This window comes from Glandiceps talaboti, chromosome 7 (genome assembly GCF_964340395.1).
Source record: "Glandiceps talaboti chromosome 7, keGlaTala1.1, whole genome shotgun sequence".
Classification (NCBI taxonomy): domain Eukaryota; kingdom Metazoa; phylum Hemichordata; class Enteropneusta; family Spengelidae; genus Glandiceps; species Glandiceps talaboti.
The window spans coordinates 1,565,682-1,588,488 of record NC_135555.1 but is presented as its reverse complement, the minus strand read 5'-3'; the positions used below and the strand labels follow the sequence as shown (position 1 = coordinate 1,588,488).

The 22,807-nt window shown below is 38.1% G+C and overlaps 1 protein-coding gene across 1 annotated transcript; it reads right to left on the bottom strand.

The window, feature by feature from the left end:
- Positions 1–510: 510 nt before the first annotated feature.
- LOC144437382 (cytochrome P450 10-like) lies at positions 511–8,475 on the bottom strand. Its single transcript, XM_078126308.1, has 10 exons — positions 8,289–8,475; positions 6,289–6,521; positions 5,700–5,925; positions 5,097–5,287; positions 4,635–4,839; positions 3,828–4,008; positions 3,306–3,472; positions 2,955–3,033; positions 2,384–2,578; positions 511–1,904 (listed from the first exon to the last, which is right to left on the bottom strand). Exons 2-10 carry the CDS (start codon positions 6,512–6,514, stop codon positions 1,791–1,793), a joined length of 1,584 nt encoding a protein of 527 aa, XP_077982434.1. The 5' UTR covers positions 6,515–6,521; positions 8,289–8,475; the 3' UTR covers positions 511–1,790.
- Between the last annotated feature and the right edge of the window lie 14,332 nt (positions 8,476–22,807).

Below are 22,807 nucleotides of genomic sequence, written 5' to 3'. Positions count from 1 at the left end.
CATTGCATTCGGTTACATACATGATTATCTGGAATAGAGACTTTGCCATCTGGCTCGCTGATTTTAGTTAAACACGTCTCTGGGTTAACGATTACCCGTTTCTTACCGTGGACGAGAAGTTCAAAGTCGCAGCGAGAAAAATACATCGCGGTGAGACTTCGAACTTCCCGTCCACGGTTGTTTCACCTTATCTTTCAATTTTCAGTGTTGTTTGCCAACTAACTTGTTTACTGCGCTGTCGAGATACACTGTTAACTGGTCGGACCTATAGTCTGTAAGGTACGCCGTGACGGGGCGCCCTCAAACATCGGTCAACCCCTAGGGAGGGCGAATCGTCACCGCGTATCTTACAGTTTAGTCGTACCTATAGCCCTCGTAGAATATGATCACTAGGAGGTGCGACCAGCTAAAGGTGTCTCTCGACAGCGCAGTAAATAGGCTAGTTAGTTGTCAACCATCTCACACACAGGAACACACTTCAACATATACCAAGTAAAATATATTTGACTTTAATTATGATATGGACATCCTGATGGTTAATAATAAATATGTTACATGTCACATGATTTATCGAGTAATTTTCTTGAATAACATGATTGTTTAGCACCATAGACTAGCCATCTATTCAGCAGCATCTTTCACGCGAACCAAAAAAAAATAGTTTTAAATATATTCTTCGTCTATTCTCTAACGCTTAAATAATAAAGTTTACGAGTCATACGAAACGTTCGTTTCAGACTGGATTTACAAAAACATCTTAAAAGAAAAGTGATATATAATTATCTATTTAAGCAATATGTATAATACTGTACAATTGTACACAAGTCGTTGTTTTCATTGCTGTCAGGTCGTCACCATGCCGGTGAAACACGTCACTGTATTCGTCTATTCTCGTCATATAAATCGTACAGCCATCAACCCTTCGGCGATGGCCACTGTCGGGTCATTGTACGCTCATGTGAACCAGACTCAAGGCAAGTCTAATTCATTGCCATGGCAAACAAATGAACTGTCCACACCTTTACCTTTTCAGTCGATCTTTTCAAGACAAAATTTGTCTCTGTCATAACGTGACTGATGACGTCACATTTTACTATGCCTTTAAAAGGCAATTGTTGTCGTCAATACTAATACTCCCTCGTGAAGGGTAAACTTGTATTTGTTGTGACGTCGTATGACGACATACACGTTGTCCTTTCAAATTACAATAAAGTGAACTTGGGGCAAGGAGAAGCCGCCAAGTCAAGGAATGGTTTTATTATCAGCTGCATAACATCACTAATTTAAATAACAACTATGTTTACTAACACCAGGTCAGTGAACTTAGAAGTCACGTTGACTCATTACAATGAACAAGTTTAATATAATTCTTGAACTTTGTGTTGGTCCATGACTTACGTCACCATAACCATTGGTGTATCTTTCCGGTCGATTGTTTTCGGCAAAAGAAGAATTGTCTGTATACAATAGCGTATGTAATGAACTCAAAAATACATCAGTTCTGGTATAGACCCTACACGAAATGGTTCTGGAGATCATGGAGGTATCACTCGTACTCCCATGGCGCCGAACGTTGTGTTTGACTCATGTTCAACAACAGTTCTAGCTGGTTTGCTGACATCTGCATTATCGGTACACCGTACATGGTGTAAACGTCACACATATACATATAATGGGTACTAATAATTGTGCGTCAAAGTTTCATCAAGACCAAATTTCTGACTTGACAACAATTCAATCCTCCATGATCCATGGCAAATCTTTTGTAGTATAGAGTATCTCGACAAATTTCACTGATCCCGCCTAATGAAGGTGAACCGTGCAGGTACATCCGGGCAGTTGGTGAGCCTGAACAGTTGTGTCATGGGACCGTGGTGCCATTCGATGCGAAAGTTCTTTATGAGCTGTGAATAAAAAAGGAAAAGAAGCCATTTTAATCAAGAAACCTATCCTAAATAAAGAGTATTCTATGATTCATTTAATTTATTTTGCTGTCCTGGTGATGTTTTATTTAACAAGACAAAGGCTAGCTAGAATTGTTGAAACCTTTTGAGTGGAATTCTGTAGTGTTCATTAGTTTTTACTTCTGTTTTCCAATGTATAACAAGACAATGTATCAGATGTAAAGATATGTACTCAAATTTTAGTACTTGAACACGCTGTCAACACCAGGTATGTTTGAACCAATATTGAAAATGGAGGGTGTACATTTGCTGGTGTGACCTTACTCGTAAGTAAGCTTGATATAGTGAGACCACGCCAACGGTCTTTGGACTATCAAATATGGTGGAATCCAAATGATCTTCTGGTGGGTAAAATTCGACGATCATTGACGCGGAATAAAACTTTTTTTTTACTGGGTAAAATTCACTTCATGCCTTACCTTAGCGAGAAGGATTCGCATTTCTTGCTCGGCGAAACGTCTACCAATACACATACGAGCACCGCTTCCAAAGGACAAGAGAAGGTGAGGATCAATTTGACAATCTTCTCGAAGCCACCTCTCTGGTTTGTATTCTTCATAGTCTTCAAAGTACTCTTCCATAAGCCCAGCGATACAGTGTGTTCGAACGACAGTCTAGAAGGGTAAAATAAAATGACACGAATTAGGACTAGGTCACCGTCATAACAGTATTGGTATATGACACCCCCAGGGTGACACCCCATGTTGACACCCTCTCCCCCTCCCAGGATGACACCTCCATGGTGACACCCATACTTAACTGATATATCAGTTACAGTGTTAATCAGGTTGGGATGCTAAGTTGTAAAACAGTACCCATAAACTGTCATGATATCTTTATGACGAAGAATTCGATGTGGTCAGAACAATTATATCCGAGGACACTCTGACGTTATTCATTGGTTATCAGACGTAAAACGCGTTTAACGACAATGCTGTTTTACGACAGTGTTGTTTTACGACATGGTCATGATAATACACGAGTACTTACATTTGGTGGGATACGATAGCCAGACAAAATGATCTCTTTATCCAAAATTCGTGTTGTACCATCGATGGTCGGCAACATTCTGAATACAAACAGGACAAAATCTTAGCTTATGATTTTTTATGGATACATAAAACACAAAGCCAACTAACATCGAAAACAGACTTTGATAAATTCCTTTCATATGACTGTTATGTATGAAATGGAAATGAAATAATTGCGGTAGTACTTGTGTGAAGATTAAACTGAGTTCCAGACTTGAACTCAGTTACTACTGTGACTACATACCAGCATTTGATTTCGTTTATTGGCCAATGAAGTTAAAATGGCGGCAAAACCGGCGAGATAACATACCTGTGTGTTTCCTTTATGCAGGCTTTTAAGTAAGGTAATTTTTGCAGAATTTCGGCATTGATGGAATTGTCCTCTGGTAGTGAGCTGTTGATTTCTTCATAAAGTTTGTCTTGAACTTCTGGGTTAGTTGCCAATAGATACAGGTTGAAAACAATCGTGTGGGATGTCTAGGAGAAACAATGAAAAGTAAAATTTGATGAAAGTTTGTCCAATGTTTAGTTTAATTATATATAACACTTGTATATTCGTAGTCTAGACTACGTTACATGATACAAACCTTTCATATGAAGTACTGTGTATACAATGTGTATTTTCTAAAGATCGACAAAACTTTGATTCTGATCTTGTTCCATCAAATCACGTTCTCAAATAATCACAACATCGTGAACAAAATTATGAACAAAGGACAGACTAGGAAATTTACAGTCATTGTCAACAGTTCAATCGTACGCCTCACTGACATATAAAGGAACACCCTCTCTTGATCAAACTTTCTTCTACTTTTGTTTTTTCACAACTCACCGTATCAATTCCGGCTTGCATCAGGTCCACTGGTACCATAAGGATTTCATCCAAACTTAAAGTTTTCTTTGATAAAAGATACAACAGAAGTGGCGTATCTTCTGCCCTTTCTTCCAATTTACCTTCCTCTGTTAACTGTTTGAGGTCTTCTATCGCTATGTTGATGTGTTTCTCGGCAATCCTGTACGTGATTAAACGAGATCAACATTAGAATTTACACATATAACACGTCACTTCAGAATCAGTGTTCATGTAGGTTCAAGGAGTTTAGAAGACTTTAAACTAGGGTAAATACGTCTGCATTAGTATATAATGTATGTATGTATGTATGTATGTATGTATGTATGTATGTATGTATGTATGTATGTATGTATGTATGTATGTATGTATGTATGTATGTATGTATGTATGTATGTATGTATGTATGTATGTATGTATGTATGTATGTATGTATGTATGTATGTATGTATGTATGTATGTATGTATGTATGTATGTATGTATGTATGTATGTATGTATGTATGTATGTATGTATGTATGTATGTATGTATGTATGTATGTATGTATGTATGTATGTATGTATGTATGTATGTATGTATGTATGTATGTATGTATGTATGTATGTATGTATGTATGTATGTATGTATGTATGTATGTATGTATGTATGTATGCATGCATGCATGCATGCATGCATGCATGCATGTATCTATCTATCTATCTATCTATGTATCTATCTATGTATCTATGTTTTATGTACGAGCCTCTATTTGTGTGATCCGCATTTTGAGTTGATTTTTTTTAACTTACCTGAGGAACGTATCATGACAGTCAGCAAACTTCTTCCACGTTTTATTGTAGATACCGAACTTATAGAGTGGAAAGGAGTACATAAGATCCCTAAGTGTATCGAAGTAGCCAACAGTTGAATCAATCATTTTTTGTGCGTTAGAGTCGGGTTCCAGATCGTTGGCAAGACAACCGAGTCTGGTATTCAAGGCAATCGTGGCTACACCTGGTGTAATTATAAAAACAAATACAACCATTCAGTTTTTGGGAGAAATATAATAGATATTGCAGCTATCACCATGGCAACGTTTATTTAACCATCATCAAATAAAATGTATTGTATGTAACGGTATATTAAGTACCTACTAATAGCTAAGAAAACTTCGTCAATGTAAATGCTGTGGTTTTAATTGTTGTTTCAGTTATACACGTGTTATTTGCCATGGCAACGGTTCCTTTACTTCCCGATCAAGTCGTTCTTACCTTCTAATGCCCATTTGTACACTTGATTTTGGTAATCAGCGATTTCTCCGTTTTCATCCAGATTTGCTTTCATTAATTCCACAAAGTCGTTGGCTATGTCATCTAACACGGGAATATAAGATTGCATTTTCTGAGGTTTCATTACAACTTGTTGGACAGGTTTTCTAACCCTTTCCCATTCTTCGCCTTGGCTGGAAGAAAATATACAAATGACCGACCTTTAAACTTTTCCTTTCTGAGCGATGAATTCGCTGCACACGACAGGTAATGAAAATCGCATTTTGTGTGAATACGTTATTGAAAGGGGTCTCATTAATGGTCGTTAACGGCATGTTAAATACTCAGAAATATGACTATACAAAAACTTAATTTCACTTCTAACGTGATATCTACATCTCGTTCTGTTCAATTATTCCTGCGTGATCAACGACCTAACGACTACCTGCACATGTGCACGTTTTGTCATCGTTTTCTCTTGTAGGTCGAGGGTACTTTAGGCTTGACAAGCACTTGTGGCACAGCCGTAGTCTTAATGGCTGTTTGAATTCAAAGCCAATTTTCATTTTACATTTTCGTAAAATGGAGTTATTTGAAAGTACTTACAGACTAGCAATTCCAATATTTCTTTTCTTGATTTCCCGGTAGTGTTTGATGGGAGCGATGGGTGGTCGTGCGGGAGTTCTACCAGCATTGCGGAACAAATGCTCAACGTCTCGGGCGTTGATGATATTAACAAAGGTATTATCTGCGATTTTTTCTTTGAAGATTGGTCCATATGTCCGGAATCGGTCCACAGCTGCTAAATGCATCTTTTCAAGTGTGTAATCGCCTGTGAAATCGATAAATGTCACTAAAATTAACTACAGTAGCTAGAAACACACATATATCATTCATCTTTTCACTTACAATGCAAGAGTATCTGAAATCGATAAAGTTACATACTGCAAAGAGAATGCTTTGTCAGTTAATGAAAGTACAAACAACCCAAGAAGGTTATGTTAGTACTATTTATAACTTTCTTGAAAACGTTAAAATTTATCAGCGACTCTTTTGTACCAAGGATAGTGACAATTATCAACAAGTCTTCGCAGAAACAAATACAACGAACGCCACTTTCCCAGATAGTGGATATGACACCCTTCAGAAAGACTTACATGAAACAACAACTGAGAGATAAAGGCAGTACACTTACCAATGGTGTAATCGAGTAGAGAACCAATAAAAGGTAATCCTGCTGGTCCAGGGACCTCATCAAACGGCTTGTAACATTTTGTCTGCTTGTTGTGGGCGATATTTTGGTGGAAATCTAACGCTGTCGCAGCCTCAGCACTTCTTAACCTCTGTATAACCTTATTTGGATTCAAATACTGAGTTCGTGCACACTCCTCTAGGACTCGGACCTGGCGTAAACCATACATTTTTTACCTGGAAAGGACAACAAAATGCCTATAAGTATATTTTTTCGATTTTTATATCAATTATTTTTTAGCTTTTTAGTCTAAGACTTACAGTGTCTACAGTCACCTGGTCATAGATACATGAGAGTGAAAGCAGAGGCGGGATGTATAAGTAGAAATGGGGCGTAGAAATTTGAAGAAGTAATAAAACTTCACTGACTCCAGAAGCAATAAACAGTTTATGAAAACTTTACTCCTGGCGTCAGAACACTGGGATTCTACCACTTGCAATTTACTTAAATACTATATTTTGGTTCTCGTTTCCCTTGTCATAAATATCTGCCTGTCTCTGTTGTCTCCTTATAAAACAGAAGTAGAGAATAAAAAGCATGTGAAGAGGGAATAATTTACGGCAAAGTTTGAGAGTGCAATGGCAAAGTTTATAACTCAAATGACAAAACTCACGTAGGAGGCGTGCCTACTACCACGTTAAATATGTACCCACTGTCTCCATAACTTATATATCAAATTGTCACATAAAGTCTCGTCACAGTGGCTACATAGTCAAAAAAAGTTACTATACCAAAGATGCTTTAGATTCTAACCCATGTCAGGCAAGAATGTGTTTATTGAAATTAAACAAATCAAACTTTAACATGGCTATACTTCTGTACTTTAATAACTGGACCGTTTGATTTCTACGCCAGTGGTCTAACGGGATCGTTTCATTGATTGGGTGGGACGGTAAACTTCACCAGTTACGTGAGGCTTCACGTTGGTGTTCAGAGTGTATGGGTTGGAATATGGCGGGAGAGTTTTGAAATATTAGTCAATATTTAATAAATTACTCAATCTGCCAATATTTATAAAGTTGCTCGTATATCCACCGTTACCGTGTTAGTACTGTCACTATGTGTGAAGGTACACTATCCGAGCCAAAAGTTACATATTTCGAAGTGGGTGCTACCTTTGAAGAAACAACTTTTTCGCTTGTCAAAGTTGCAAATCAATATTTTCAGAGAAACCAAGCTTAAATTTGAGTGTAAAACATTTAAACGGTTTAATGATTCTTTATTCCAGTCTTGTCATTGACTCAAGATTAGTTATTAGTACTTTGTGACAATAAATACAACTCATTCTGGTTTTTATGTTTCTATTACGACACGGGAAATAACAACAGTTTAACCCAAACCGGCATAAAATTTGCACATTATTTTCGTCATTCATGAGTGAATTGAAGAAAATTTTGGACCCCGGACAGTTGGGGTTGGAATGTCGCCAAGCCTTGGAAAGTTGCCAAGAGCAAAGATGTTCACTACTACTAATAGGTCAATGGATTTGACGTTTGTAGTGGACGCGTATAAACCATACGTCAACCCACAACGTAGTGCAACTTTTCACACTAAGTTGTCTACTCCACACTTGTATGCATGTCACACCGAGCACGCAGAGGAAAGCGGTATGTTACAAAGTTTCAAGTCACTCTCAGCATATGTGCTATGTAACACGAAAGTGTCACATTTTGTTAAATGACAATATAGCAAAACAGGCAAGCCGGGCAATATGCTTTCATAATTTTCATTATAACTTTTAAAACTTACCAAATCTTATGACACACAACAACTGAAATATGAAAACATCTCAAATCGACCTAAAACAATTTTCAAGGGAGATGTGCGAGATGGAGAACACCTTCATTGTAAATCAAGGCACAATATCTACACACACACAAATTTAAAAAATCATGATGAGCATAAAAAAAGAATGGAAAACAGAACAACGAATTCGAACTTACCAAATTATTAGATAAGTCAAAAACGTTACTATGCAAGGAAAACCTCGTTGGGTGATATACCAGGATCAGTTACTTGTAACAGTTACAGCCGGTGAGGTAAGGATCTGACAGTCGGTTGTACTGTGTAGTAATAGTATCTAACATACCACACGCTTTCCAAACTCATTCTACGATCGCCGTGTTTACGTTGCTTATATATCCGCGCCTTTCCGCATAGTAAATTAGATGTAAAACAGTAGACCAAATCAATAAATTTAAGTGAATGACTGGAGGCGAGAGGGGACGGACTTTGATGTGGTTGGTTGATACCCACAATGAAGGCATCTTGTGTCGCATAATTAGACCGGAAGCCGATATGCTAATGTAGTTATGGGAGTACCGGGTAAGTGACACTGTGCATACGTGAAGGCTGCTACAGTGTTCTAGTCACATACGTCATTGCCTGTCGTCATCTTAACCACGCATCAAAATAACAATTTCCAAAAGTATCTATCCAATACTGTACACCGGTTATTGACCCCCTTCGAAAAAATACACTCATTTTGCAATAGCCGGCTAGAAATAGGGCGTGGAAAGGTTTCAATTAAAAGGGTATATCACACCAGTAACACTATGGTGATGAACATTACTTGACTGGGATGCTCCTAGATGTTAGCACAGTCTCAATGCTTTCTTAATAATACTATAACATGGTAATTTCTTGCTTACACTGTCACAAACAGTTTTAACACAGAGTTGAATATTTGTACACTTCGAAGGCACGGTGCAGCGAACACCGTTTACAGATACATGTACATGTAAAGTATCCAATAGAAACTAACGGAGGTGTATGTCAATGACCTCAGAGCTCGTGTCCATGGCGACTCTTGGCTAGAATTGACGCGCCAAATACTTAATGAAACCTTCAAGGACACTGTTACCTGGATTTAGTTGTAGCATACCTAAATCAAATCGATTTGCATTCAAACTTTTCATCAAATTAATTAAGGAGGCAGAAATCTAAAGAAGACCGGAAGCTCAACGCCTTACTCAATTTACGACTAACTTGGAGGCATGTAAGGACATGTTCAGAGATACCTTGCGACTGCGTGAAGACTTTTTACATATCAATGCCACTCTAATTGTGAGCAATTACATTCCACGGCTAATGAGCACTCACAGAAATGTTAACAGTTATGAAAAAGGTCATCGAACTCTCGGTTATTGCTCTCTTCATCCTTTCAAGGCAAGGTAGGCAAAGCGCGCAGCATCGTATGTCAGACGATAACTTTGTTGTTTTTTTTGCCCAATTTCTTTGAAGTGCCAGCCTTGGCGATGTCTCGCAGGATAGCGGGCGGAAACAAACACTAGTTTTTTTCGGCGTCGAATGCCTAACATCGTCGTTGTAAACGACGACCAACAGCGAGGGTGGCGCGGCTTGATCACTGAACGATAGCAGATTCTTCCTGTTACGAATTCTTACTAAGATTGTCAGTACCTCCTCAAAGACAAAAACGCCGAATAAAAGAGTGATGATTCAACAGGGAGGTTTATGTACCCAAGTCTTCCTTTCATAAAATGCAAACTTGACAAAAGAAGCACCTTATTCAAACAAGAATCTTCTTTTAATATTTCCCTTAAACTTCACCGTACGGATGGGGCTTGTCAACTGACAATTTTGTCAAAGTTTGCGGTGAAATCAACAACCATTGTAAATAGCATTTTGTAATGGTATTTGGTCATCATTGTGAAATGAGAGGAGAGGCAACAACTTGTATTATTATTATTATTATTAGAGACTTGAAAGAATAAACATGGACTCGTACTGACCTTACATTTTTAATAGTTGACGAAATGTAGAAGCCTACAGACCTTAACATAAGCTACAAGGGCGAGTCTTTTATTTCGTTTTCTTGATTTACAGTAACAAGCCTTGGGTGATTGAAGTCCATTCTGTACAGCGAGTGGAATCACGTAGCAAGAACATGGTACGCCAATAACCAATCGGTTGCCATGGCAAAAACCGCGTTGAAAACAACTCTCTTCAGAATCTATTAAAACAGATATCTCGAAAACATAATTGTGAGTGAGTTATTTCCGCCGATGAAGAATTGAGTTTAGATGATTTTGCTTGATTTGATTTCCCAAGTTGAATACTTGTTATGATAAAATCGATGTATTCGAGGTGAAACACGACGGGTGATGTACATTTCAGAATTCTGAATGCGTGTCACGAGTATGTTTCTGAACTTCGCTCGATCGTCGCGGGGTGAACAATTTGCAAATAAGTACAGTAGCTAAGGCTAAATGGTTGTGTAGGTGTATACAGCATTATATGAGCTGATCTTGTGGTAGCCTGTCCACATGACCTGAGTTCAACTCATGTCATGCCTGGAATTCGATAGGCATGCTAACCATCGGTTATTGAGTAGATGCATCGTAACTCTTGCAGTATTTAACCACTCGACCGGTACGTTTATAGCACCTTCTTTTATGATTTATTAACGAATTGAAAAGTCACATGTATAAAGCGTTGATATCAACTGTGTTTAGATAAAGGAGACGTCGTTTTATTACCAATATCGTCTCATAGAGCCTATTGAATGAAAGTGCGTGTATGGAATCTACAACTTTATAATCATATACATGTGAATACCTGGTATTTTCACTATTTATTGACGAGCATATGCCTGGAAGCGATTTTTTTTTCTAAGACGAGCATGTGACCCTTATCGGTAATTCTATTCTGATGGTTATGCACCAATTTGGTTGTGCAAAGACGGTCAATGGTTGTGACAACCTTAAGCTAATGTTGACATCAAAACCAACTTAATTACTATAGATGCGTCGTCGTCGTCGTCGTCGTCGTCGTCGTCGCCGCCGCCGCCGCCGCCGCCACTTCGGCCACCAATACCAACAACATCCCGTTACTAGTGTTACAATACCGCCAGCTACTCAATCATCATCACTTCACCACCACCATCATCACTATCATCATCATTGTCATCATCGCCATCATCACTATCATCATCATTGTCATCATCATCATCATCATTAGCAGCATAATTTTTCGTCGAAGTTGTAATTCCATTCGCGTAATCACCTTAACAACGAAAGTAACTACTAAATTCTAATGGCGTTTCAAATTGAGTTGTAAAATCTAACCAAAGATTTGTTTTCCCTTTCGTTTCAACCGTACGAGATTGACTTTTCTTCGAATTAAACAGTCAAAATGGTACCTTTATAAAATACTGACGCGTTATATTGTTTGATTTTGAGCCTTAGGTCAATGCATGGGGGAAATACACTGCAATAAAATGCCACACATTACTTAAACATTTGCACGCAATCTCCAACTTGTTACTCTATCTTTTCTTAGTGTGGTGGCTGACCAGGAGTGCTTGCACACTACGATGCGATGAATGGGGATGTATTCCTGTGATCATAAAGACTACAATTACTACGAGATCGTACACTAGAGTCGCTGTAGGTCTCTACCTGGATCGGATATTCTCTATCTTCATGGTGCTTATGATTTAACGTATGTGACGGACACACAAAGTTTGTAGTAACTCAGACCACCAAATATCATGATTGTCTGAGGTTTTAGTCAACCGAAAACTAGACTGAAAATGTATAATTGGTTGAAGAGTGAGCGTTCTGTTGCATACTCGTTCAACCACTTCAATGTGTTTAACTTTGGTAATAGACTCTTCGTATCATAAATATTCTGGGGTATGTTGTTTTGCGAAGAAAATGAGCATTTACTGATGACCTAGCGAACATTCACCTGCTAAATACCTTGCAAGTAGATATTTTTATGGCAGAATGAAATGTAGATATCGTTGTGGATGAAATAACGCCTACTATGAAATACCACATTCCTGCATGGCGTGCACAGGAATGTACACGTAGAATGCTTTAGTTAGTATACTATCAATGTTTTTGAAGACGTTTAAAACAGTAGTACTAATAGTTGAAAATGTATGGCATTAGTCCAACAATGAAGGATATCCGGGTACTTTGAGATCGTAATACTGGGAACTCGCAAATACTGGGTGTAAATAAAACGTTTTGCGAGCTGCAGGCCCCTGGTGAAGAGACCGGGTCGGTGATCTGCTGGTCATTATCTACCTGTCAGTTCGTCGCTCGTTTCAGTGCTGGTTTCTGGCCTACTTCTCAATACTTGCACCGATTTATAACTTCTAACGATGTCAATTAACCGTCATTGAGTGGTCGTGACAGGACGACTTGTCACAATTCATCAAGTTTTTTCTTGTCACATTATATATATTACAATTTATGAATAAAATATGAACATTTCTCGACTTTAATCAATTCACTTACTGACGTTCATAATCGTAACTATTCATATCTACTGAAAATACTAGTCATAGAGTATTGACTTCCACATTCCATCAAAACAAGTTACAATCTATTTTAGACTCGTTTTGTTAGTAACAAGTCAAACAAGACAATAAGGGGTCGCTTAGATGCCTTTGTTCGATGAAATATGGTCTTTATAAGCTTGGATAGTGATTTCAAATCCCAGTGGTTTTGTATGATATGAAGTGCCTGACAATAGATACATAGAACACATTGTCACGGAGATATAAGCATTGTGTGTTTACGTTGAGGACTGTTTGTTTCCCACACAGTATCACCAGTGCTTACAATACAGTCGTACATTTAAGGTGATATGACGACATTCCCCACAGTTAATGAGCCGTCCATGACGTTTCTCTTTTCCAAACTGTGCTAGTCAATAAAACATCGGAGAAATGTTTATTTGAAGAATTTAAATTTGACTAATATGGTGGTGGTGGTGGTGGTGGTGGTGGTGGTGGTGGTAGTAGTAGTAGTAGTAGTAGTAGGTAGTAGTTGTGGTAGTGAAGGTAGTGACGATGATGAAAATGGTGGTGGTGGTGGTGGTGGTGGTGGTGGTGGTGGTGGTGGTGGTGAGGAGGAGGAGAGTGGTGGTGGTGGTGGTGGGGGTGGTGGTGGTGGTGATGTTGAGGAGGAGGGTGGTGGTGGTGGTGATGTTGAGGAGGAGGGTGGTGGTGGTGGTGGTGGTGGTGGTGGTGGTGGTGGTGGTGGTGGTAGTGGGGGCGACGGCAACAATAAATATGAAGTGAGTTTTCCTTGACTCAGAATAGACCAATGAATTGTGAAGGGTTTGAGGTCATTTGGTTTGATCTATGCATATCAACACAAATTGTTTTTAAATATATGCCTTAGATACACGTTGAGACACAAAAACAGATTATCATGTTGGCAGGTTGTTATATATTTCGTTTGTGCTTGTTAAGCCAGCCGTGTAAGCCTCAAAACAAAGTTTTGGAGATAGGCGATTTGTTGTACATTACAACGGTGTTCAAATATCGCTTGCGTGTCGTTCATGTATTCAAACAATGCATTCGTCCAAAGTTGTTGAAATCAAGGATCTGTCTTCAAAAAGACAATTGTGGTTGGTAAAACTTGTACATTAAATGAGCACTCCAAAACAGCCAAGGGTTTTGGTTGAGGTGTCAGCAGTATGGCCACTCTTGGTCATCGACCTAAACCCGATGAATACACCAAGGTATGTGTGAGATGAGTTGAATGAACTTAACATCATTATCTCTATGATAAGACACGATCTACTGACAGATTCTGAAAATAGATACTACCGCTACATTTATCTATTTCAAAGCTTCGCTTGTCTGGTTATATTGGTTTCCCCCCTTCCGTTCCATTATTAGCTTGTTTAACACAGAACACTTTTTTTTGGTTTCTCACAGGAAAGCCTTTGAGAAGTCCCTAAATAGAAACAGGCGAGTGTAGCGTTATTTATGTGTCCCTGGTTTACCTGTCATCCTTGAGCAGTGCTTAAGGGCACGCTATGTAGGTCGACCTGTACCGGAATTTTCATACCCCGGACAATCCAGCAAACACAGTAATTTGATGTTATCAGTGACCCTATCGATAACTTGGAAACCTGTTTCATCGAAATTGGAACTTGTTTGTGTGTATGTGGAAGGATATATACCCCCTTTACAACTGTGTTGTTATACACGATCATACTTGACAGGAGACTGCTGTATAATCATGAGATTTTTTGCCAAGCACGTGGTTTGTGTATATTTAGAAGTATTTTCGTGAGAAACAAAAGCTACCATTTACTTCATTTCTTTTTTCATTCTTTTCCTTCATCCTATCTTTCCTTTCCTTTCTGTTTCCTCCTTTTTTTTCTTGATTACGTACTTATTAAGTGAATGACAAAGTTTCTATTAGAGAACCGGATCTACCATTGAAGATCCAATGTTGAAAACGTGTCTGTTTACTGCACTGGAATAGAAGACATCGTGCAGTGAAAATAACAGTGATATACCAAATACATAACATGTATTAATGAAAACTACATCCAATCTTGATGTATGTTTAAAACGCGAAAGATATGGAATGTTGCGGTCTTATAGTTTGGCCCACGTCCAAGGGGCGGAGTGACCCTGGAAATTAGAGATGCTGCCTTCTCTCACGGCTCCCATAGACCCTACTGTACGCCAATGGAAACACCTCCCTCCTATAGCAACAATCTTTTATAAGTTTTTCAGAACGCAAAAACTGCTGATAACAACGGAAGCGTTGAGTTGAAATTTCGAAATGAATGGTCGGTTCTCCAGAGACGTGGTCTGAGGACTATAGAAATTATTCTCTATCCTCATCAGGGACCCTAACACTGGAATAGGACAATACCATTAGTTGCCATGGTAGCGTTCACTTTAGAATCAATTAGGTGTCTATCCGTCTGTTTAAACTTCAGACGGTGATTATTTAATTTGGAAAGTGAAAGTTCATACATGATTATTCCTCTCGTATCCAGGTAGAGAAGAGTCAACGAAGTGACTGCATGTATTCAGACTTTTGAATAAGAGAGAAGTAAATTGAAAAGATAAAAAATGACCGGCCCATAATCTATCAGTGACCCTTGACGGAGTTGAAACCATCAACTATGGTCAATGAACGATAGAGATAGATTCAGGCCAACGTGACAAACTATCTCGTTGATACAGCGATACGTACACTCTATGTGTTCTAACTAGAGGTGTTTGTACTGCTATTGAATTAACAATATTTGTAACATGGTTGCATTCATTTGTCAATACTACATTCAGAAAGTTCACACAGCTTGACATACCCCTCAATTTGCTTATTTGCCACGTTGATGGAAGATGTAGCTCAAATTGTGTGCCTGCTTCACAAGCTGAAATGTGAAGTGTTCTATCGAAAATATTACAAGCTGACTTGAGAGCAGTACACCAACTATAAAGCCATACTTACATACGTCGACTGCTATTTGTCTTGAAAAGTGAGATCGTTGATAGCTATTGCCGTTGTTTCTTTAAGTTTATTTCAAACGTAATTCGTACCAGTTGACGCAAGGGTTTTTTGAGTGCGATTCGCTTTTTGAACAAAGTAATTTTTCTTATCTGAATGGTTTATTTTGACTCGGCAGACAGCGTTGTACTTTAAATTACACACAGAGCAATAACTTACATGTTGCAAAACGAAATCACGCCTGTCAACATGTGGAATGTTTTCACTTTAGATCGCGATCGCCTAGATCTAGGACAGTCACTGTACATGTGTACCTGGCGAGTTTATTGCAGGGCAATGGCCATTGCACGATCCACGCATTCACAGGCATTGTACTTCATAATGCTGAATAGCTCTATATCATCAATGTACAGGTATTCACATACATAAAGAAGGTATTAACTAGTACGCAGGAACAAAATAAAGTCGGGCCAACTACCCCGGCTGACCCTAAGCTTTGATAGCATTCGTTGGTATCTTTAACTTATATAAAGTTAACGTACAATTGGGGAGAGGGAAACCAGGTGCTACAAACAAAGATGGAGAGAGAGAGAGAGAGAGAGAGAGAGAGAGAGAGAGAGAGAGAGAGAGAGAGAGAGAGAGAGAGAGAGAGAGAGAGAGAGAGAGAGAGAGAGAGAGAGAGAGAGAGAGAGAGAGAGAGAGAGAGAGAGAGAGAGAGAGAGAGAGAGAGAGAGAGGCAGTTAGCAAATATTAATATTAGTGCACACAAGAGTGGTCGCAGTATTTGGTAAACTGTATCGAAATGTTCATGCATGTTGTGTAGTTTTGTCTCATGTCTGTGCAATGAATTTAGATTATATGTAGTATTGTGAGATGCATATGTTCAGCACTCTCCCGTTACGGGCACTGTGCTGTGCTGTGCTACAGTGAACTGAGGTGAACTCACCGTGCCTATTAGAAGAATTCCACAACCGTTGAGCTTGAGCTGTTGTGCACTCAGTGTAACTCCAACATTAGATTTTATTCGAAGTGAATTTCTCCAGTCGCCACCAATGCATGTAATTAAAAGCAAATATAATACAAATGCATAGGCGGACTTTATCTCTATTGCACCTTCACAAGTCGAAATCATAAACATATTGGCTACAAAAGAGACACGCAGTCCGTCGTTATGGTAACGGCTTATCTCACCTATTGTCAGAAACACTTCTTTACTGCAATGTACGTCATTTGGCTCGGCATCATTATTTACCAATGTATAGGTTTGTTACCTCTATGTCATTCACTTATGCTTTAGGGTAAAGTGACTGACTGACTGAGTTAGTTAGTCACTTTTGACGTAAAATGTTGACATATCAAAATCCTTAAACCTAAATCCGATATCATATAGCCTTTATGAATAGTCAGTTTTGACAAAACAATGCGTAATACGAGTCGCTAAAAACTTTGATAAACTTCCGTGGTTGAGGTTTAGTAGTTTCACGTTACTTCATACACCAGGTAGTACCAAATAATGCAATATGATATACCCTGGGAGGAGGTCATCGCATGACGTACAGAAGCACACGTCGGCATTGGTCCAGTTATTCGATAATCTCTCAATTAAAGGTTATCAGTGTTATCAATCTCTAAACCAAACATCAAATATGTACTAGAATTAAAATCCCAACTACACTAGATCAAGGGTGTAGGTGACCATGACCGTGTCTTGTCCTAGCTATACTGACGTGTCCCGGAGGAGACATACACCGTGGCAAATGTACTTTAACTTTTTGTGTTGTCGACTTTTATATTACATAGTCAGATTTTCATTACATGTATGTTAGTTTCCCTTGTTCATTCTCCAAGACAGTAGTTTTTCCCTGCATGCTACTAAGACGGACATTCAATATCCACAAATATTCTAGCTTGCTTTGCGAATGAAATTGCTATCATGTTTGTTTTGATCAGAGATTTCACATGTACGTTATCATGCATTCACAGTGTACTGCGAATTGCACCACGATTGCACAGTGTGAAAAGTCGCTATAGTTGGGCTCGACCCCCTCTCAAACCTCCACATTCTAATGAAGGGTTATAACTTGCATTTCATTAGTTTTGAGTATTTGTGTTCTGCCCCCCCCCCCCCGTTAGATGTTTAGAGTTGTATGCGTAGATTCTAATCTACATCTATTAAGAAGACAGTGGTTCTACAATAAATCTGCTTGCCCAAAAACAAATTCACAGTCGTCTTCCCTAACTCGACCAACCAGTTATTTAAGCATTCACCCCCCCCCCCCCTTCGTATACCTGCCTACAACACGCATACATACATACATACATACATACATACATACATACATACATACATACATACATACATACATACATACATACACACACACAAACATACACACATACATACATACATACATACATACATACATACATACATACATACATACATACATACATACATACATACATACATACATACATACATGCTGCAATATTCAAAGTGGCTCGCCCTCTTATCTCAGTTATCGGCACCTTCGTTTTAATTTTTATTGAATTCAAGGCCCAAGCGTATTCAATAGGTTCAAACTGTGGTGTCAACGACCCCTTCGTAGAATATAGTTTGGAAGAACTCTGACATTTTGAACCACAATCGGATAATGTGGTTACATTACGGAAGTTCTATGGTCTTGGATGAGCAGTACATGGTTTTCCGTAATCAGCACTATATTCCCGCTAGTAACCGCAAACCAAGCAGACCGTCTTCTGCGTCTTCCGTAACTAGTGTGGTCGAAAGTTACTCAGTGTCAAATGCGGAGGTCATCTCTCAATGAATGACATAGCAGCAAGATTGAAAAATACCACCCGCTACAATATGATAATTACAATATGCAGAGAAACAACTTTAATTCATTTGAATCAATTTTGTCATGTGTATGTGATAGACCTCCCTTGTAAATGCAGCCTGGAATGACTGCTGTCGTGTTGTAGACGGTAGGAAAGTGACACGAGTGTAAATGCCATGCTAATACTATAGTAATAGTGTTCAGGTGTTTTCTGTGAAGGGTCCGATCCATTAAAACTATACACGGAGTAACAAGACGTACTACACGTTCGTGAAAATTAACAAATAATAGACCCCAAAAGTAATCTGTAAAGCGTCAGCTGATGTTTAAATTCTTGAAAGTATCTCGATTCAAACATAGATGTTCGTGAAAAGACAAAATAAACGCCAAAATGTACTATTATATGGTGGATGGAAACCACTGTATAGCACGTAGTCCAACTTTCCACTGTTTGTTAACGCAATACTTCAATTATATCAAGTACTTCTCGCCTTTTTTTCTATCTATATCAAATACTAGTCGGGTACTTATTTTGAAGACAGCGACACAAAAAGCAAGACAGGTAGGCAAAAGAAGGTTTCCAGGGGTATCGTGCAGAGAGCTCATCGACGGTGATATCGCTGTGAGTGGTGGACAAGTGACAACACGCCTGTGGTTATCTTTCTAAAAAAAAAAGAGTGACTACATGGAATAACAACTGAGAAGTAGCAGGGGTTTTCAAAACTAGAAATGTAGGTCGTCTTAGGAATTATTTATAAATGTTGAAGGACCAATTTAAAACTTTTGACAAACATTTCAGCTCACCGAAGTGTAAAATAAAACCTATATGCACTTTGACCCCGGGGGAATTTAGTACATGTGAAGTGACCGCTGTGGTAGGATTTAAATTGATAATCGTGACACACTTCAGAGTGAGTTGTCCAGGTTATCGATTCATCGCTAAAACGATGATTAATAGGAGCGCTACCAACTCCTGTCTATTCTGTTTCTCTGTTTACCACATCCCGGGGGTTGTGTGCCTTTGTTCTTAGGTCAAAGCCCTCGGGTGACCAAGGTGACGTGGGGCCACTGTGGTCATGTGACTCCGCGTGCAGAATCAACCGTCTCGCTTCGTTGACCTTCATGTTCGTACTAGAATTGCCTTTGACCTCCTGCAAAACGCCGGCCACAAAAATGCAACATGGACTTTCAACATATAGGTTGAATTTGATGACTAACTTTTAAAGAAAATTAGCGGTTTAGTGCGATCTTACTATCCAAATAAAACAAAATGCCAACATCACTTAATCTGCCCACTTTATTTTGTGTGTGTCTGTTTTTGGTTGTCGTGTTGTATAGTATTTTTATAACAATTCTTTTCGTGATCTAAATTGTAATAAAACGTTTCAACAAAATATATAGCAAAGGAACTCTACAAAGATTGTTATGAAAATTTCAAATTATATGTAGGGTCTTCGCACTTTGTAAGTTATTTTTTAAGTCTAATATAAGTACTAATACTATGTAAAGCCCTATCCACAAAGCCTGAGATGTGTATATTTTACTATATCAGATTTAACTATATGTGACCTCAGTATATCAGTTAATTTGTTTTTGGTGGGTTGGTGATGTTGTCTGTGTTTGTGGTTTTGATTGTGTGTATTTGAGGCGATGAATGTTCTTTTTTGACCAATTAAACTTTCTATTCACATTCGATTCTTATGTTGATTCAACCCTGGATATACAGGTATATGTACCCAGTTTTCCACGACCTCAAAAAAGGCTTGCAAGGATAAGTTGTTTACGAGAACAACACACAGTATCGATAATAACCATTTGCTGTAAAATTTTAATTACTCTCGTATGGAAGGATGTTTTTCGAAAAAAAGACGAAAAGCTAAGAAATTATCCGATGGGATCGTGATGTTTTGGTAGTAAATAACATCTCAATAACTCGCCCAATATGACACTTATTCACATGTGTATAATCATGAACGTCATTCATACTGGGGGCATATGGTATACAATATGGCGTGTGTACCTACGTCACAACCCATAGAATCCAAAGAATGTTGTGTGTAATCAAATGTACTGGTAACACTCAATATCATCTTTCTCTCAGTTCATACGTAGTGTGTCGAGAATTTTTTTTCTAAATGTATTTTGTGAAAATCAAATATACAAAGCAGCATGATACAGTGTTGACATGTGAATACATGATGTGAGACTCGACTCAGCTCCTTTATACTTAAGCTTTACTAATATATATGTCATATTGACTCTGCAATCCAATACGTAAACTTAGCTGTAGTGAATTAATTTCTTGGTGAAACTAGGCATAATAGAAATGTAGCCTTTAGGCGAAATTGATGTCGTCAAGAATGTGAGAGCAACGGAGACCCGAGGGGACAGCACGGGATCACTTCACACTGTAGTGTTCTTCTTTTCGTGGAATTGATGTCATCAGATGAAATGAATAACCGCACTTACGCAAATACCATCCACGGTTACGCATTCAACGACTTAGTACCATGACCTGGAGACGTTGACGTTGACCTGAACCATCACCATGGTGATGAAGTTAATAAAGCTTACAAAGCCGCATCATCACACAAAATATTTAAGATCCTTTAAAATCAGTTTGCTATAAGTGTTGATTTATTTGATATGTGACTGAACGACATCTCAGTAGAAGTGAGTCAAAGACATAGCAAGTAGCGAAGGCTTCGTTTGAAATGAATTATGAGCAAATGACAACGCCCTATACATCACTATTATGATATAACCCGTAAATGAAGCTAAAACCCACTGACTCCATCGCCAAAAATGTAACATATTTTTTGGAAACTTTTTATTTCATTAAAGATGAAGACTACAATGTTCAGTTCGATATTGGGACAACGCGCTAATTTACATGTATAAAGTAATATTATGGTTCAACTTACAAAGTATGTATTTACAGTTATAAGATATATGTATCAAAACTTCACCATGTGTGTGTGCCTGTTATATTACTGTATAATGTTCTGTTTATTACTAGTATGACTTTGGTTGCCCCGTTTTCAGGTTTACGCCTCCGACGATCCTGGCTGTGACCGAACTTTTGGAATTCGTCTCATGCATGGTTCTACGCCTTCGTGTGTGGGAGTATTCTCTTTCGATACGGGTTGATATTTAAACACGGGGGCCAGTATGTACGGTACTACATTACTATGTACGGCATGGTACTCTGTCAATAGCATACTTTAATACTGAATTGTTCAACCGGACGCACGTAGTTTGCCAAAGTGAAATGACTTGTCTGGGTGTCATTACCTTTTGTACCGTATCTGATATTTTCTCTACACCTCTTCAGATTTCAGTTGTGCAACAGTTCATCTAAATCAAGTTCGAATGAATAACCCTCGACACCCATCCGTATTAGTAGTAAAATAAAACCAAGTGCCACGGAGAACTAACTTTCTGTGATCAAATTTCACACTAACGGAAAGAGCAACCGCGATAAACTATCTATACTCGTCTAAATATCACCGCGACGTCACGATAAAGATAGCAGTACTTGAATGAAGTACAGAGTCTGACAACGACCTTGTAGTCATAATGTTACCTTTATACATATATGGACCAGTAACATATCTTATTATAGTTTGTGATAACAAGCCAAACCCAGTTATCATATCAACACAGTAGATGTACACATACGAAGTACGTCAACATCAAAGATATCAAAGCCACATACATTGTACATGTATCAGCGGGAATGTCTGTTTCGTCTGACCTACTTCAGTCTGGGAGGAACTGCATTTTAAATTGACACAAACTGGCAGCTGTTCGACCCCAAGCTCTCTTCCCTCGCGAAAGGTAAACTACCGATCAAGGTGAAGGACTATGGAAGAGCAAAAGCCGTCAGCTTATATATATAATATATATATATATATATATATATATATATATATATATATATATATATATATATATATATATATATATATATATATATATATATATATATATATATGTATATATATATATATATATATATATATATATATATATATATATATATATATATATATATATATATGTTGAGGGTAGAAGAAAATCAAGTCGGGTTTTTCGTCTCTACAAGCCTGTTTCGTGAGTAAATCACTCGTCAGGAGATGTTGATGTACAACATATACTCCGCTCTGCGTGCAGACGTATCGAGCACTGTACTACGGACAAATCTTACCACTGACTTCCTATATATATATATATATATATATATATATATATATATATATATATATATATATATATATATATATATATATATATATATATATATATATAATACAAGTCCGTCCGTCCGTAGTCCCGGACTGTAGACTGTAGTACGTCTATCTATATATCTATCTATCTATC

Excerpts from the sequence above, each read along its gene's own strand:
- LOC144437382 (XM_078126308.1), bottom strand. The coding sequence starts at position 6,514 with ATGTATGGTTTACGCCAGGTCCGAGTCCTAGAGGAGTGTGCACGAACT. Across the intron at positions 5,288-5,699 it reads AATATTGGAATTGCTAGTCT|CCAAGGCGAAGAATGGGAAA; the intron begins GTAAGTACTTTC and ends ATTTTCTTCCAG. Across the intron at positions 2,579-2,954 it reads GCTATCGTATCCCACCAAAT|ACTGTCGTTCGAACACACTG; the intron begins GTAAGTACTCGT and ends TTACCCTTCTAG.